Source organism: Cyphellophora europaea, assembly GCF_000365145.1.
Source record: "Cyphellophora europaea CBS 101466 unplaced genomic scaffold supercont1.7, whole genome shotgun sequence".
Lineage (NCBI taxonomy): Eukaryota > Fungi > Ascomycota > Eurotiomycetes > Chaetothyriales > Cyphellophoraceae > Cyphellophora > Cyphellophora europaea.
The window spans coordinates 1,294,651-1,312,029 of NW_008481813.1; the positions used below are offsets into that span (position 1 = coordinate 1,294,651).

The following is a 17,379-nucleotide window of genomic DNA, read 5'->3' on the forward strand; positions in this document are numbered from 1 at the left end:
AGCTGTACCAAAGCGGAGAAAGGTCGATTGTGAGGTCAAGGCACAGCACAGTGCCAGCTGCGGCATGGATCTCTATCGTCAAGCTCGAGAGTAGCTCCTGCCCAATCGGAGTAGCTCGTGGCACAGCCTCGCCTTGGGCTTGGCACTCCCACCTTAACCCTACACGATTCTGCCACATCGTTTTACCGGAGCATCTGATAGAGCTATACAACATCGCTACTGCCTAGAAATTCGTTGCGGTACCTCGATAAGCAGAGACAGGAAGCCGCTCCGTCAATATCCTGGTACTTTGGAGCCATATCTAGACCCGCTGCGGACCATTACGTCGCAACCTTACAACTGGTTTCTATGCCGCCCGCTAGAACCGAAGGAACCCGGAGAAAATTGACCCGTCACCGGTACTGGAAGTGAGAGCCATTTTCAGGACTGCTCCGTGGGATGTGACTTGTATAGCGTCGTTCGAATGAGTCCGCAGATGGCTGTGCGATAGCATCCCATCGCGAAGCTAGACGGTTGGCCATTATGCATGTTCCATACGACTGAGGCAGTCGTAAGGGCGCAGTGCAGGTCACGTAGATCCTCGAAGCTCGTAAAAATTGGGTTGGTTCAAGGCTTCACACCGGCTCCGGTCGGCCCTGGAACAAGATCCTGAATTTCACCACCTCCAAAATCTCCAAAGCCTCTTGGTCGAGCTTCTCGCCTTTCTGCTGCCGCCTGTCCATTTCCCCCTCAGACTCGCCCACCCCTCGCTTTCTAAGCACCGCGATAGGCTTCGCCAGTTTCTTGACCTCGCCCACCAACCTCTGATTTCGACCAACGTAGAGGTAGGCTTTCTTCATCCATTTGGTATCATCTGGCGTCATAGGGTCGTAGTCCGGGAAGTCGAGGTGGCCAATCGCTGTTTGCGTCGGCAATGCGGAGCTTGGGTCATCTTCAGGACTGGGAAAGGGAGCATGGATGGTCCCTTGTATCTCGACGATCGCGACACCAGATGGTGTAGAGAGCAGTGTGGGGAGAGACTTGGCAACGGCGTAATGTGCTTGGTGAGATGGTTCAAGGTGGAGAGTGACGGCTGGCATAATGAAGGCTATCCCAGATGCGCATTACTATCGACTAAGCGCTTGTAACGTCGTTACTGGTAGTCTTGGAGTTGCGTGAATATGAAGCGGAAGACGCACTGGCAGTCGAGAAGGCCTCGATCGGATCCACAATTTTGGCCAAGGCGGGGTCGCCTGGTTGCCTCGTCGTGCCTTGTGTCAACATCACATGGTAATGCATGTATGAAGGGCAGCATAGGTTGATGATAAGACGATTATTGTATTCGCTTTGAGATTTTCTATACTGACAGGCGTCCGATCACACCAAGTGAGGCCCGAATTCACTGTAGTTGATGCAGATTCATAGCTGATTGACTTGAATATGATCAGTACGCAAGTGTACAATAAGTCTCGTAGTCAGATGAACGTCCCGAGCACTCGGCGAACACGTCGACTCCTTGTAAACCTGAGTCAAAGTCCCTCGCAACCAACAAGGCACCAGCCGAAGCTGGACCCCTAGGCATGTGGTTCGAGTTGCCTCGTCCATCCTCGCCCAACTATGAAGTGATGCATCTCAAGCTATCCCTACGCCTCGAGTACGCTAGGTCTGCATGACCACTTGCTGGCCTTAAACCAAGCTTGCACTACTTACATAGGCCGCACTTTCCGTGCATCTTATCTAATGAGCTTCGTGGAGGAAGCACTAGACTCGCGTCTCGGATAGCTGAGTCCAGAGAACTCTGCTAACCTCTGAAGATTCTTCTCGGCGCCTGCGTGTCATACTCAGCTCCAAACAAGTAGGCAGAGGCCGAGTCTTAGCCATAGTCACTGAAGCCCAGACAAAGCCAATACTGACAAGCCGTGCCAGAAACAAAGTGAGGAGCCGCCTTAGCGTTTGGGCATTTGCTAGACATTGTTGTCACAATCTGCAAGGCTTGCAGTGACCTTATAGTCTGCCGCTGAAATACTTGCCTTGCATGACTGACAAGGCTGTGGGTTTATCAACTTTGCACATCTTTAGATCGCAAACAGGCCAGCGTAACCTGCTCCGTCACCAACTCACCATTCTGCAATTCTTTAGGCCGATCATTGTTTCTCCTGCATTATTCAGGAGAGTTCATACCTTCTTCAGGCACTTCCGAGGAGCGAAGGCAGGATTACATCACTCTCTGCCATCGAATGACAGAAGCTTAAGGCGAATGCCAGTGCTAGCCGCCATTCAAGTCACCATACTGGTCCGGCAGCCTGCGCTTTTCACGAGCTGGCCGTGCGTGATATGTGATATGTAAGTTCACCACAAATTCAAAACATAGAATATTGACCAGCTGTAGAGGATATTGTTGGACTTACCTCTCCCATCCGACACAAGTTAGCACCCGCCCCTGATTCCTGTGTCTGCCATTCATTATCAGCAGCAAGCAAGTCCTATCTCAGAGTCACGATACACAACGATTCTAATTCATAATGAGCAGTACTCCTGGGCAAGGTGCCGCTCACCTTCAAAAGCTCAACCCGCAGGCTCTCAACTTCGTGCCTAGCAGTGCGCCGGCCAAGCAAGAGTTTGTTGGCTATGCGCCAGAGGGTGACCACAAGCCTAGTGGGGCTAACGCTGGTGTTGGTTCGTCTGAGACGCAATCCGACAACCTCATCTCTGACGCTTCGAAGAAGCACCGTCGCAAACGTAACCGCAGAGGGCAGAATCTCAATTTCTCCGGAAGTGACTACAAGCAGTCTCTGGCGAACAGAACCTTCTTCGACAACACACAAACCAAGGCCGACAACAACGCCGTCAGCGGCCCCAAACCAACCGTGGCGTACCAAGGAGCTGAACCTCGTCGTGTGTCTGCAGAAAGCAAGGAAGAGATACATCCGGTGTACGGCCACGCCTTGACGTGGAAGTCCAAGAACACCAAGGCCAAGGACGACTACACTCGAGTCCGACGTAACGTTCGCACAGTTGCGCCTGAGCAGTTTGTGGAAAAGGCCAGACCATCCAACGCAAGAGCCGACATCTTTCCCCGCACCGTCAGCGAGTGGCAGAGCTTCAGAGCCGATTCGGTAGCTGATAGATTGAAAGAGCTCCAGATCGATACACAGAAGCTGTCCGATCGCGTTACTGCGACACAGAACATGGAGAAAGACGGTATCCCTCGAGAGAAGCGTGTACCCAAGTCGGTGTTTGGTGGGGCCAATGGAAAGGTCTTCAACAACGGCCTCGGTCCATGCCTGATGCAGCCAACTGTCTTCTCAGATGAACACATGCGGTCTGCCCGATACAAGGCTGACTGGCCAACTCAGGCCGAGATGCTCGAAGATGGCGACCAGCGTGAGAATCATCAGGTGCAAACTCGAGCAGGTCGCTTCCTCCCTGCTCCACGCGTCCCACATGATCCCAATGAGCCTTACATCTCTTTCAAAGAGCGTGCCGTGATTCCGCAATTCCCAATGGACCAAACTGGTCCAATCTACCGCAACGCTCTTGGGGAGATCATGGACCCATTTCCTGCCGAGGTTGAGCGAGAGAACGAGATAATGAACAACGATCCCACCTTTGAGGCCAATGCGCTCCAGTACCTCGGCAGCGACCTCATGGATGAGATTGGTCATTATCAGCCTCCATTCGTGCCACCATGGCAGAGTGCGCAGCGCCATGCAGAGATGGAGTCACGTAAGGCTATCGAGGGCATCAACATGCTGCAGCAAGCAGGCCTTCACATGGGATACACTAGCCAGATTGAAGTCCAGAACATCGTTGCAAATATGCCTAATCTAGCTTCGGCTGGGCAGTGGCAAGGCCAGCAGAGTGCTGCTCCATCGACGGCTGGTGATTTGAACGCGACAGGTGATTGGAATGGCTGGATGTTCATGGCTAACGGGGAACACGGCGAGGATATTTGGATGGCCCCAGGTGGGATGGTCTGGAAGTACCATAGTGATCTTGGCTGGTTTCAGGACTAAGACGACCAAAGATTCAGAGGTGGAACTGGAGACAATTGGGAGAGATAACCCGGGTTTGGGCTTAGCTACATGATGCAGCAACACTCCGTCCAAGTCGCTGAGAAGGCTCACTGGTTCGATGCTTTCGAGCGTGTTGGTGGTGAAATGAAGAATGAAGAATGAAGAATGAGATCTGAACACAAGTCTTCTACCGAATCTAAAGACGCTAAGCCCAAAAGAGAGTCGGGTTTGAATCACCAACATGAGCACATCCTACACGTCTCGCTTCGAATCCGTCTTCTGTTGTCGTTGTCTCTATCGTGATGCTCATCAATCTCTAACTCCCGCTTTCCTTTTCATTGTTGTAAGTAAATTACGACTTCTTCGCGCCTATTCGGCTTGTCGTGCATTCTCCAATACCCGAGCACGGCGAGCTCGGGACAAGGCAAACCCCCAATGCGGGGAACGGCCCTCCCATGCAGCTAAGGTCCGAGGGACTCGAGAGAGTGGCCTCGTCTAGGGCAATCCTCCCCACCTAGACCCTTCCCCAGCCATCCAGGTCATTTGCGTCGTGCGCTACCTCGGCTTCTCGCAAGCCAGTAGAGTCAGTACTTACACTTGGCCCGGTTTGCGGGAACCTCGCGCCATGAGTGATGACAATGGTTTTATTTTCTGGTTTCTTTTCTTGACGACTGTACAGACACTCGCTCCTAGGAGGATACCACCATGGCTCGTACGTCTCCTTACTCTGACACGAGTATACCCGCTGACCGAAGCAGTCCCTATAGCGGCAGCCTTGGCGGGCGGTACTGCAGTGGCTGCGTACCTAGACGCAAAGCTCCATCTTCGCCATGATATACGCAATGGGAGTGTTTCGACAGCCACGGCTAAAGCTATGGATTTCGTGGCCGAGAAGATGGCCCAGGACAAGATGTAAGTCTCCCATCTACAGTCTACCAGAAGCCCACGTTTGTCTCTCACGGCGTTATAAGTGCATGCTTGATGGCCAGCACCGCACATCCTACATGGGGAGAGTCATGGACGATGACTGACGAACTAGGCTTGTCTACCACATATTCGAGGACCGGTCCAAGACACCCGAAGGTGACAATATGTTCCTCGAATTCGAGGACCGGAAGTGGACCTACCGCGACTTCTACCATGCGGTCACCCCAATCGGCAACTGGCTGCTCAACGACCTCGGTATCCAAGCAGGCGAGATTGTGGCTCTAGACGGCGGCAACTCGCCCGAGTATCTCATGCTATGGCTCGCGCTCGAGGCTATCGGCGCTGCTCCAGCATTTATCAATTGCAACCTGACCGCCGCTCCTTTGATTCACAGCGTCAAGCTTTGTGACAGCAGATACCTCATAACCGAGACTACACAACGTCCTCTGACACAGCCGTGTGAGAACGCCCTAGCCACTGACGGCATAGAAACGCTGTACTACGACACCGACTTCTTCAAAACCCTCACGGACACCACACCACTCCCAGAATCCCGGCGGAAGAACATCGACCCTCAAGCGCTTTCTTGCCTTATCTACACCTCCGGAACTACCGGCATGCCCAAGGGCACCATCCTCAACCGCGCCAAAGAGATCAATCTCACGAGGGCGATGGTTGATTACCTAGGGCTTCGGCCTGGTAGCCGGATGTACACCTGCCTTCCTCTGTACCACGGTGCAGCTCATGGCCTTTGCGTTTGCCCAATAATTGGTGGTGGTGGCACAGTAATCCTCTCCCGCAAGTTCAGCCACAAGACTTTCTGGCCTGAGGTGCGGGCGTCAAAAGCCAACATCCTCCAGTATGTCGGTGAGCTGTGCCGATATTTGATCAACGCGCCGCCTTCTCCGCTGGACCGTGATCATTGTGTGGAGATGGCGTGGGGTAACGGCATGAGACCAGACGTGTGGGAGGTCTTTCGAGAGCGCTTTGGCATCCAAACCATCAATGAGCTTTATGCCGCGACCGACGGACTGGGCAGCAGCTTCAATGCCAACCGTGGCCCCTTCTCCAGGAACGCCATTGGAGTCAGAGGCTGGTTATGGCATTACCGCAACGGCCAGAACGAGAAACGAGTCTATATCGATCCTGACAGTCAAGAGATTCTCAAGAATGAGCAGGGATTTGCGACGGAGTGCAAGACCGGTGATGCAGGGGAGGTATTGCACAAGATGGACCCCAATGCGGCGATATCCCCATTCAGCGGCTACTACAAGAACAAAGCTGCCGGCGACAAGCGAATCATTCGGGACGTGTTCCAAAAAGGCGACATGTGGTTCCGGAGTGGCGACATGATGCGGCTTGACGTATGTTGACCTCCTTTGCCACCCTTCTACTCCTACTAACAATTTCGTTCAGTCGAACGGAGTACTGTATTTCTCGGACCGTCTCGGCGACACTTTCCGGTGGCACAGCGAGAATGTCTCCACCTCCGAAGTTGCCGACGTGGTCGGCCTCCACCCTTCTATCGCCGAGAGCAATGTCTACGGCGTGCTAGTCCCTCACAGTGACGGTCGGGCTGGCTGTGCTGCCGTCGTGCTCACCGAAGACACGACTGTGGAGAAGATGGACTGGAAGGGCCTAGCGGAGTGGTGTCTCTCTAGAATGCCACGATACGCAGTTCCGATCTGGATCAGGGTTTCGCAGAGCCTGGAATACACAGGAACCATGAAACTGCAGAAGGGTAGACTGAGAGGGGAGGGTGTTGATCCGGATGCCATTCGAAAGGCTGCAGAAGCGAAAGGTGAGGCACCAGACAAATTGTTCTGGCTGCCGCCTGGGGAACGGGCATACGTGCCGTTTGGTGAGAAGGAGTGGCAGGAAGTGAAGGGCGGAAGGGTGCGGCTTTAGACTCGAGACAGCGAAGCTAGCCTGGTGTAGATTGGGGACAGCGGGCATTTCATAACAGTACCACCTCGACTTCCAACTCCAAAGACATTGAGAATTGCAATTCACCTGGTTCTCCACGGTCAAGCCATAAAGGTAGCAATTCGAGACTGGCTAACGTGGCTTGCAACCAAGGGCTCGAGAATGTTTGAGGTAGCTTCTGCATCTAGTAGTACAGGTTCCATCGGGTAAGACCTCGCCAAACGAAACACACTGCGGCACCGGACCAGTCTCGCGAGGCGCCACAAGTCTTTTATTCGATGCCATCACCACCGCTAAATAGAGCCGAGAATGAGCTTCTTTTACTTCGTATCATGGGCTGAACTCTTTTTTGATACGCAGTCAATGCCTTGATCCGGATAGAATGCACCCACACTGCAGGTGTACGGGCAGCCAGCTCTTCCACTTGACGGTCCAAGTTCAATCGTCAAAAGAACAATGAGCTTTTTCAGCTTCGTTCTTAAGGTTTGCGAGCCTGATCAATCGAAAGCGGGCTGAAAAGTCGAATTCGTGATGCTTACAGTAGCCCCCCCGCATCGCTTTTCGTACACGTGTAGAGGTCTATTCTCCGACCCGGTTCTCAGCCTCGAAGCCCCCAATCATTGGCAGTGTGGCTGCGATCCAGACTGTACAAACACGCAGTCCGCATCTGCAATGGCTGGAGCATCACGAGGCTGAGCTGAAGGAGAATGGAGTATATGAGGGAGGAGCCTGGCTGCTGGATACTGGATGCAGCGAAGAAGTCTCACTACTCAGCATCGTGTACCAACAGCAACCGTCCACCGCACAACTCACAGCCGAGGACTCTCGTAGCCTAACAGCCATCTTTTCCCCATAGTACAGCCATCCATTCAGTTCGTCACGCAAACAAACGACATGTCCTTCGACACCGTACCCGCCTTTGTCCACTACGCCGACTGGAACGACACCTCACGCAAGCACCCCGCGATGGCGTGGATGGAGGCCTACACCAACAAGTACGATGAGGGTCTCGAAGTTATGGCCGCCGAGCTCGACAAATGGCACGACTCCGACTTCACGTAAGTCCTCCTTCCCTGACGAACCTCCCCTCGGACATCTAGCCGCAGGTTCTCCTCCAACAAACACTGCCCCTGCACCGCTCTCTCCCCTATGCTGCCCAATTTGAGGTGAAGCATCGCTTCATCCACTGACGCCCACCTCCCCGCCTCCAACAGGTACATAACCTCCACCGGCAAGACTGTACACGGCATCAACGAAGCCTTCACCGCCCTGCGCGAGACCTACGGGCCCCTGACCGCCTACCACCACGAGCCCTACTATCTCAACAGCTACGCGGTCGGCACCAGCGGCGACTACGAGATGATTGGCCTGGCCAAAGTCTACGCCAACCTCCCTGGCGCCCCGTCCTCGGAGCAGGTGGTGGACCAGAAGGGCCGGAAGTGGGAGATCGCGGCGCCGGGGGGGTTCAAGTTCTATTATCGGAAGTCAGGGGATTCGTTCAAGTTGCGCAAGACCGAGATCGTGAGTGACAGTGGGCCGATTGTTACGGCGTTGCTGAAGAAGGGGGTGTTGAAGCCGGAGCAGTTGCTGACCTGAGGTGCGTGATATCGAGTCAGAAGAGGTGTGTGTATAGAGAGGGCGGGCATCATCCCGTTTAGGAGAATGGTTTCGTCTGATGGTTCTTTCCCAGTACTTTGTGACTCAAACAGGTCAAAGGCACAATTGAACGTACACTACATGTCCTCAACCCATCTGCCAAGAATTCACTGCCTACACGCATATCAGATGCCCGATCATGATCTTGATAAAGCACCGATGCCTGGCCAGGCCCCGACACAACCATCGAGAAGAGTATTGTATCCCAAGCTGTCGTCTATAGCCTACACGCACCCTCTAGCCGTGTCCCGACAAGAGATCAATCCCAATAAGACATCTACCGCGCTGGGGTTGGCTGATACTGCCTGATCTCGGAGAACAGCAACGCCCAAACGACGCCTCGAAATCCCCGTGCTGTACGGACACAGGATATGCCATCTCAATCTCTCCACGTAACGGCGCGTTGCAGCACACGAAAGTCGTCCAGACTCTCATTTCTCACCGCAATTTCCATACGGGAGTGGCGGTGACTTGTTGTCCAAAAACGTTGGAAAGCCTATGTAAGTCTAGTTACCAGATTCGGCAGATACGCTGCTTCTCTTGGTAGCACCACGGAATGACGCCAAATGACGCGCTGAGTGGTGCCGCTAGCCGTAAACCGCAGGTAACCTACTCCTTTAGGCATCCATAGCTTTCATGGGCGAAATACGCAAGAGAACGCTGCCTGTGCGCGTCAGCACCATCTGATGCTGGTGCTTGTACTAAAAAAAGGGAGTAAGGATGCAACGGCAATCAGAGTCGTTGGTATACAACTGCGGCGTACGTTTATACATCTCCATTCGCCTGCGATACTGCAAATACCGCTGCTATTGAGTCTGCACGCAGCAGCACAAGTTCAGTTCTCAGCGGGCTTGGCCTAGCTCCTCCATCTTCTCGAGGGCGATGAGGGGGGCTGGCTGGCTCAGGCTTGCCACTGCCTCCGATGCGTGTGCCCACAAGCAGCGTATAATCCAACATCCCACACGTGAGCTTGTCTGCCCACCGCCAGCGCGTCGTCGTTCTCTCCGCACACCTAGTCTATGCAGTTTTAACACATGTTCATCATTCAAAGATTGATTCCAATCAAAGGTTTTGTCGTGCTCGTGAAGGTCATGAGAAGTCAGATCGCTTCGTCAACGGCGTCAGCTGCGGAGGATCCAGCCTCATCGCACCTGACCGGAAGTGATTGATGAAAGGGAGCCAGAAGTCAGCGAGCTCCCGTACGCCTTGCGGTTAGACAGCTAGTCCAGGGCTTTGCGTAGGTCATTCCACTTTTGCTTCAGCCCTTCGTGGTCTGCGTTGAGCTGTTTCAAGGTCAGTAAATCTGGATGTCGATAGTCTGACATGCGGCACTTACCTCAGCGAACTTCATCTTCATCTCCACCAGCTCCCGTTCCATCTCAGCCATTTGCTCCTCCATATGACGATTCTCATTCTGGACTTCGACATTCCGCTGCATAACTTGCTCCATGCCTTCTCTGAGCCGCTCTTCAACGTTCTTGGCTTCGCTCTCTGCAACTTTTCTAAGCTCTTCAACTTGTCCATTCAACGACTCGTTTCGGTCGCTCAGCTCGGTGTTTTCGACCTTCAGCTTCACAAGCTCATTTGCGATCTCGATGTGCTCAGCATCAGACTTCTCAGCTCGTTGTTCTAGCGACCGAATCTGAGAGGCCTTGGTGACGGTGTCGGTCCGCAAATTTTCGAGCTCTGTCTCTCGAGCCTTCTCGGAGGTTGTGCGCTCCTCCCACTCTTCACGGTAGCGGTTGAGCATCTGTGGAGTGAGTTTGATGGCCGAGGCGTCACGCACAATTAGGTCTGCCCGATACACCTCATTATCGGAGCCTGCAGAGTTACCGAAGAAGCCAGCGTCAAGCATCGACCTGGATGAAGGGTCCCTGTCAATGTATACATCGAAGACTTTTTCCTTTAGGAAAGTTGTCAGAGCCTGCATATCGTTCATACTCAGCAACGTCTGCACGTTCCGCTGCATGACCGCCATGCCGAACTTCAGAATCGCCCCTTCCAGACCCTCACATAGTAGTAAGTCGTAGACACGCATTACAAGCTGCAGAGGGAATCGATACGCGAAAAGCGTGAGAAACCACTGCGTGGCATACAGCTTGGGCGAAACTCCACGCCGGTTCAAATGACAATACAATGCCGGTTCCGCGTCCTCGAGCAGCCGCTCGAACTGGTACAGGTGAAGATGCAGGCCAGGCATGTCTGCGACGAAAAGATCACGAATCTGATACTTGTTCATGAGTCGGACAAGCAGACAGAAAGCCTCCTCCTCGGACATGGTGAAAAGTAGGGGCATGATAATGAAGTTCATACCCTGTGGATATCCCACCTCGCTGTCGAACAATGCATACGCTTTACAGACATTGAAAAGCGCGTCTTGCAGCCCCGCCGCTGTCGTGTACTTCGAGTAGCTGGTCCGGGAGCCCATATCTCGTTTGATCATCTTTTCAAGCTTAGCAAGCGCTGCCGCGTCGTCTTTCGCCTTTTTGGCCTTTTCTGCCGCAAGTTGGACCTGCAGTTTCTGGTCCTTGATTGGGTCAGACATCTCCGTTGAGGGTGAAGGGGAGCCAACTGGCCCATTTGCGCTCGTTGCTGGAGTGGACCGCTCCGACCTGGTTGATGAGCGCGAAGACGACACAGATCGCTCTTTTGCGTTGCCATTGACGCCGTTAAGAGACACGGGAAGTTCTTTGGAATCCCTGTCTGTACCTTTGGCCTTCAGTGAGAAGTAGACCGACTCTAGATCGTCGTTCTTGCTGCCCGCCAACACCTGCCAGATGACTCCACGGATGGTCTGTGGGACGCCACTGGCGATGGCTGCAGCCAGCTCCTCGGGGCTCGTCCTCGAGACAGCCTGAGGGCCCTCGTTGACCACCGTCTGCCAGAAGTCCCAATCAATAGGTGCAGACGCATCGGTAGCAGAGGTCGAGAACCCAGACACTGTACCAGGAGCAAGACCAGGGTTGACGTTGGTAGAGGGGGTCGTGGGAGACATGGGGGTTGCTGGTGGCTTTGCTGTCTGATCACCGTCGGTAGGTGTCTCGATTCCCAGTCCAACAGTGCCATTGTTCTCGTCTTTGGCCTCGTTGGGCTCATCCAAATTTCTAATGCCGACCTCTTCCTGTAATCGAAGCATCTTGAATTTCTCTTTCAGCGATTGGCGTGCTGGCGGTCGCCCATCTCCATCTTCGAAGGCTTTCATGCTCAGCTCGGGATTACTGCCAATGGTCGATATGGACGCTGCAGTGTTCCTGCGCATGTCGGGAGGTGGTGGCGAGCGGCTATCTTTTGGAGTTGTGGCGGTCGAAGCTCTTGAGAACCATCCGAAGGGTGTAGACTTCTGCTTTCCGGACTGCGTAGGAGGTTGTGGGGATGGTGCGCGAGCATCCGACTTACGCCTATCCGTAGAAGCACTGCCCCAAGGTACAGCGGGCAGAGAGGCCGAGAAGTTTCCAAATCTAGAAGGCCGAGACTGTGGTTTTGGTGGAGGCATAGGGGTATTGTCCTCCTTGCCTTCCAAGGATGTGGCTATGCTCTGAACAGATGGCTTAGGAGGGTCATCGGGTATTGTGGCTGGAGTTGGGGTATCTCCCTCTGGTGGCAACGATTCAACAGCTGAGGAGGTTCGTTTGACAGGGTCAGTATCGGGCATCGAAGACGTTTGCCTAACGTCCACGTCTCCATTGGACTTTGGTTCCACCGTTGAAGCCTGGCTCTGCCGCTGTGAGATTTGACCGGAATCGGGGCTCTTTTCTGATGGCTCGGCTGACTCGGGCTTCGAATCGAGTCGAGAGCTGTTCGCATCTTCGAAGTTCTGCACCGGTTAGCCACTGGATGCTCCTGCGATGAACGGGATATGTACCTCTTCCCTGTCCGTATTGTCTGCGCTCGATTCGACGGTGTCCATAGTGATAGCTGCGCAGTAACGTTATGCTGCCAGCAGGCCTCAAGAATCGATGTGAGGCTCTCAACACATCGGGATGTATATTCGCAACTTCTGAGCGGCTCGTGAGGGAGGGCGGATGCAAAGGGGGCAGTCGAGATTAGGTGGTACCAACGGGAGCAGTAGCCGGGTATAGAAGCCGTTTGTCAAAAGCACAGCCGAGGCGGAAATTGCTGGGAGTAATACGTTGAGAATGGCAATGAGCAGAAAATATGAGTGCTGGTGTTGACTGAGTGAACGAATGTATGCAAAGGGTGAAAGTCAATGATACAGGGTACTGCACGCAGGTCGTGTGTACTGGCCGACTCGGGGAAAGTCGAGGCCAGGCAAGCATGAACCGTGACTTTTTGCGATCGCCTAATGAGGACATGACTGCAAGTAAACGGGGGCGCGACAAGGCCAATCACGCGCAACAGGGCGGGCCGTTTAGCGGCATTCTTCGCCGAGGCTTAGTTGGAACCAGCTAACGCACCAAAGTTTAGGCTTGGATGGGCCCTGTTTCACCCTGCTGAAATCTGGTCGGCATTGCACGAGGTTGTTCATTACTTGATGCAGCATTGCTGAGAACAGCATCTTCTGATCTACACAACACCATCGGAGCAGATATCCGACATCATGCAAGCAGCAACGACTCAAGATCAGTCCACCGACCCATTCTCAGAGAGTCCAAGGACTTGAGTTTCTGGAGCCACTCCTTTAGACTCCCCCTTCGTTCTGCCTCGATGTCCAAACCCCTCAGCTTCGCCTGCAAAAAGGCCAGCTCGATCAATGATTGATATATCCACTTGCAGTCGTCTGTGTCTTCCAGAAGCTCTTCGATAAAGTCTTGTTCCTCAGAGACATACGCTAACCTCTCGTCGGTGCTCAGGTTGGGCGCCATTGTTCGCGGCGCTGTCGCTGGGTCGAGACAACACATCAAATTCTGGTGATAGAACCAAAGTGACTGGTCGTAGGGGTCGAACAGAGCCTTGTGGATCAGCTTCAATTCTGACTGTGTTAGCGAGCACTGGTGAAGTGGGACGTCCATACCTTCGTCAAGCATCCTCTTCCGCTCGTCGTCCTCTGCTTGTTGTTCGGCGAGCGTGCGAATGATGAGTTTAGACCGATTGTGCCACGCCGAGAAGTTGGATAGATTGGCAGAGATCATTTTCGTGGTGTAGTCAAGCTCTTTCTGCGCCATACTGGTCTCATCGAGGTTCTCCAGATTTGTGATCACCGTCCGCCGATAGCCCCAGCCATGGAAATTGCGGCTGTCGCGAGAGAGCATCTTGCCCACCAAAGCGAGCTCCTCGGTCCATAGCTTGTGAGACGTCTCTCGTGGCAGCAACAGTGTAGATTGGTCCAGCAGCCACAGACGGTGGTTCCAAATCCAGTAGCATTTGGGAAACTTCAGTAGTAATGGGAACAGAAATTGCAGGTCGAGCTTGACAATGTCCAACACCTGGCTTTGCCGCTCTTCCTCCGACAGCTTGCCATCCTTCACCTGTGAAGCCAGATCCCTGAACTCGTTTGCGTAGATTCGTCGGCGATGATTCCAAATCGTGTAATATTCAGGATTCTTCTTCAACAGCTCCGCGGTCTTCTGGAGGAGTTCGGGGGTGAATTCCCCCGCATCAACCTGTCCGCAATTATATCCCCGTCAAACAACTGCAACAACGGAGCAAAGACTTACCTTTATGTCAATCTCGTCCACCAATCTTTTGTACTGGTTGATCTCCTTTAGTTCCTTCGCTCGCGCTTCTGCACTTTGTTCACCACGACCCTCTGCGCGAGGAATACCATGCTGCCCCGCTGTTAGCTCTCCGTGCGCATCATGGTTCTGATGCTTACGCTTGCCATCTCTTCGAAACAGAGCTTGACTCACTTGATCCTGGTCACTCTTGCTGGCTGGCACATGTGTAGTCCCGCTACTCGTGACTCATGGATTGGAAAGAAGGATAAGAGATCTGCAGAAGGCGCCATCGCCTGATTTAGGCAACCTCGAATCTGAGTCCACATCGGATCTCCAATCAGTCTCTGCCAATGGACAACGACATCCCACAACCCACTCGCAGCGTTAAGACTTAATTCCCAAAGTATAGCTTTTAGTCTACCTTCGACTGGTAGACGTTCACCTTTTGACGGCATATCGTTTGCTTCTACACTCATCATGCCCAGATCGCCATGTTTGGAAGCCTCCCAGTGTTGACACACTACAGCATCCTAAGCCGTCGGTCATGCCACCACCAAGTTTCGGTCGGCCATCATTGGCTGGATGGGAGTAGTATACCATCTATCACACCAACATTTGTTGGCCTGCCGTGTACACCGATGAGCGATTCGGTAGCAGACTCCGATCAAATGCTCAAGAAGAGGAGCAACCAACCCTTGATAGGTCAAACATCGGAATCATTGCCTTCGCAGCTGTCGTCATCGTCCTCGCCGTCGGATTTTGGTTCTGGCACTGGAGACGCAAATACAGACGTCCATCAAACGTCCAATGTGACCTCGACGAGCAGCGTTCCGAGGCGGCCTCAAATCAGCGAGCTTATGGCACACGTTTCGACAACTCAAACACGCAACGAGCAGCATCCGGCTCAAAGCATGGGAAGTCCACCGCGGAAGAGGAGGTGTGTTAGCGCGAGTCCGATTGTACTTGCGCGTACTCGATGGACCTCACCCGATCGCTTCATTCCTTCACGACCGAACCATGACAAGGCCACTCCTTTCCTGACCAGCAAACCCCCTTCTAGTCTCCATCGAAGAGAACTATATGGTAGAGCGAGAGACCCAGCTGCAGACCCGTTCCGTTCGCAGACTGAGAGCAGGTCGCAGGAGACTGCAAATCGTCGAACTCCCAGCACCGCTTACGGCCTGCATCCCCCTCGTTATATGCCCTCCTTCGTTCATGGCGTTGATGCTGGTCCGGTCAATATCGATCCCCGTCGTGGACCGGATGCTCTCCGGCACACAAGCTGGGGAGGGTTCTGGACCGTGGGCGGTGCAAGTGCTGCACAGTTTGGCCAACTGCGCGGTGTACCAACCGGTTCTGGACAGAGAATTGCGAGCGGTACCAATGCGCCAATGCATACACCTGCTTTTCTAGACGCACCTACCCACGCTGATCTGCGATCAGCCCATGAGAATCGACTAGCCCTCGCCTTGGAAATCGACCAGGCTGCAAGAATACTAAGTCCGTCACGTGGAACATCCCACACATCGGGCACTCCAGCAGCTCATGATCAGGCAGTGAGGTGGCGCGACTGCGCCTGGGGCCGACATCACGCCCACAAAGGTATACTGTTATCAGCCATGATAGGAATTATGCTAACCTGTGGCAGCACCGCTTCCGAAAAGTATGGAAACCCGCAGGACTGAGAAGGTCATCCCAACAGTCCCATTTCGTGTGCTCGATGCCCCACACCTCAAAGACGACTACTACTGCTCGATTCTTGCATATTGTTACACCTCGCACACATTGGCTGTAGCATTGACGCACAAAGTCTACCTTTGGACCGAAGAGTATGGGGTACGCTGTCCACCGCTTCCACCATCTCGTTTGTCCAATTTCGTGACATCTTTGGCCTTCTCCTCTGACGAAGGCTCCAAGTCCATCCTTGCTGTGGCTCGTCATAGCGGTGATGTGATCCTCTGGAGTCTGCTGGAAACACGCCCTCGCTTTGAGGCTCCGCATCCGTGTCCTGCGTCTTGCGTGGCCTTCAGACCAGCAGTCACCCTGCGCCAGTCTAGCAAGTCCGCAAACATCGTGCCGTGTGAAGACCTGATCATCGGAGACGACTCTGGTCGCATCTACTACTACTCAATTGAGTGGCCGGAATTCGAGCCGGGATCCATGACATTACTGCTCAAGCTCGATGCTCACGCTCAAAATATTTGTGGATTGGCATGGGCTCCAGATGGTGAGGCATTTGCCAGCGGTGGCAACGACAATGTTGCTCTCTTGTTCACAACCGAAAGCATTCTCATGCGAGCGGCACAGCAGGAGGGAATGGAAGAACAAACATCTACTATCGAGCCTCGTGGCAGTAGGATCTCGATAAGTGCCGTGGAAACTGGACCGATGACACCCCCGACCTCGCCTGAGCGCAGCTACATTCAAGGGACTCACCCGAACCTCAGTATATTCGAGCAGCCTATCGATACAACTTATGAACGCGGCATGCCTCCAAGCCGTCCTCAGTCTGCAGAAGGAATGGCGCAAATACCCCAAGCTCGTGGTAAGCAGCAGGAGCGCATGGATGCACTTCCTGCACTGCAAAACAGCCTCGTGAACCCAGCCATACCGGGCTTTCCGAATATGCAAACTTTCACATTATATCACGCCGCTGCAGTCAAAGCCATGGCATTCGCCCCTTGGCAGGCCAGTTTACTAGCCACAGGTGGAGGAAGTAATGACCGACAGATCCACTTTCACCATACAGGTTCGGGCGCTGCTCTCGCAGTCATCAACGTTTTTGCCCAAGTCACAAGCCTGGTGTAGAGCACCACTCGTCGAGAACTCGCAGTCACCTTTGGGTATGCACAGCCTGACCACGAAGTGCGAATTGCAGTATTCAGTTGGCCAGACTGCAGATGTGTGGTGAGCATACCTTGGGAAAGAAAAGCCAACGGCGAGATCGGCCGTGCTTTGTGGGCGATTCCATACCCAGGCGGACCTAATGACGCAGTACCTTCCAGGCGTCATGCAAGGGAAGGATTCACATCCTGGGAGACTGTCAGAAGGCTCGAAGCCCGACGAAGGAGGGCTGAAACGAGGGAACCTCGTGAACAGCTCGCCGATGCCTTGGGAGGAGAGATTGACGATGATGCTGCGGAAATACTCGAACAGCGCGGCAGATCTTTCAGTCGTCGTGACGGCTTGAACGGCCCACGGAGCGGCTCTTTATCTGCTACTCGTCGACGCCGTGAGAGAACGCGTCAGCGTGCCATGTC

General features: G+C 53.6%; 8 protein-coding genes across 8 annotated transcripts; 5 read left to right on the forward strand and 3 right to left on the reverse strand.

Moving 5' to 3' along the window:
- Positions 1 to 614: 614 nt before the first annotated feature.
- On the reverse strand, positions 615 to 1,079 carry HMPREF1541_07587 (uncharacterized protein; the record flags this gene model as incomplete). Its single annotated transcript, XM_008721911.1, has 1 exon — positions 615 to 1,079. One exon carries the CDS (start codon positions 1,077 to 1,079, stop codon positions 615 to 617), a length of 465 nt encoding a protein of 154 aa, XP_008720133.1.
- Positions 1,080 to 2,501: 1,422 nt separating this feature from the next.
- Positions 2,502 to 3,995, forward strand: HMPREF1541_07588 (uncharacterized protein; the record flags this gene model as incomplete). Its single annotated transcript, XM_008721912.1, has 1 exon — positions 2,502 to 3,995. The coding sequence occupies one exon, from the start codon at positions 2,502 to 2,504 to the stop codon at positions 3,993 to 3,995; it is 1,494 nt and encodes a 497-aa protein (XP_008720134.1).
- A 705-nt stretch (positions 3,996 to 4,700) lies between these two features.
- Positions 4,701 to 6,830, forward strand: HMPREF1541_07589 (uncharacterized protein; the record flags this gene model as incomplete). The annotated part of the gene is made up of 4 exons (XM_008721913.1): positions 4,701 to 4,707; positions 4,754 to 4,907; positions 5,035 to 6,286; positions 6,339 to 6,830. 4 exons carry the CDS (start codon positions 4,701 to 4,703, stop codon positions 6,828 to 6,830), a joined length of 1,905 nt encoding a protein of 634 aa, XP_008720135.1.
- A 912-nt stretch (positions 6,831 to 7,742) lies between these two features.
- Positions 7,743 to 8,444, forward strand: HMPREF1541_07590 (uncharacterized protein; the record flags this gene model as incomplete). Its single annotated transcript, XM_008721914.1, has 2 exons — positions 7,743 to 7,906; positions 8,063 to 8,444. The coding sequence occupies 2 exons, from the start codon at positions 7,743 to 7,745 to the stop codon at positions 8,442 to 8,444; spliced, it is 546 nt and encodes a 181-aa protein (XP_008720136.1).
- Positions 8,445 to 9,724: 1,280 nt separating this feature from the next.
- On the reverse strand, positions 9,725 to 12,411 carry HMPREF1541_07591 (uncharacterized protein; the record flags this gene model as incomplete). The annotated part of the gene is made up of 3 exons (XM_008721915.1): positions 9,725 to 9,787; positions 9,841 to 12,318; positions 12,367 to 12,411. 3 exons carry the CDS (start codon positions 12,409 to 12,411, stop codon positions 9,725 to 9,727), a joined length of 2,586 nt encoding a protein of 861 aa, XP_008720137.1.
- Positions 12,412 to 13,060: 649 nt separating this feature from the next.
- Positions 13,061 to 14,286, reverse strand: HMPREF1541_07592 (uncharacterized protein; the record flags this gene model as incomplete). The annotated part of the gene is made up of 4 exons (XM_008721916.1): positions 13,061 to 13,434; positions 13,477 to 14,065; positions 14,120 to 14,230; positions 14,278 to 14,286. 4 exons carry the CDS (start codon positions 14,284 to 14,286, stop codon positions 13,061 to 13,063), a joined length of 1,083 nt encoding a protein of 360 aa, XP_008720138.1.
- Positions 14,287 to 14,757: 471 nt separating this feature from the next.
- Positions 14,758 to 16,927, forward strand: HMPREF1541_07593 (uncharacterized protein; the record flags this gene model as incomplete). The annotated part of the gene is made up of 2 exons (XM_008721917.1): positions 14,758 to 15,721; positions 15,768 to 16,927. 2 exons carry the CDS (start codon positions 14,758 to 14,760, stop codon positions 16,925 to 16,927), a joined length of 2,124 nt encoding a protein of 707 aa, XP_008720139.1.
- Positions 16,928 to 17,105: 178 nt separating this feature from the next.
- HMPREF1541_07594 (uncharacterized protein) lies at positions 17,106 to 17,309 on the forward strand (the record flags this gene model as incomplete). Its single annotated transcript, XM_008721918.1, has 1 exon — positions 17,106 to 17,309. The coding sequence occupies one exon, from the start codon at positions 17,106 to 17,108 to the stop codon at positions 17,307 to 17,309; it is 204 nt and encodes a 67-aa protein (XP_008720140.1).
- Between the last annotated feature and the right edge of the window lie 70 nt (positions 17,310 to 17,379).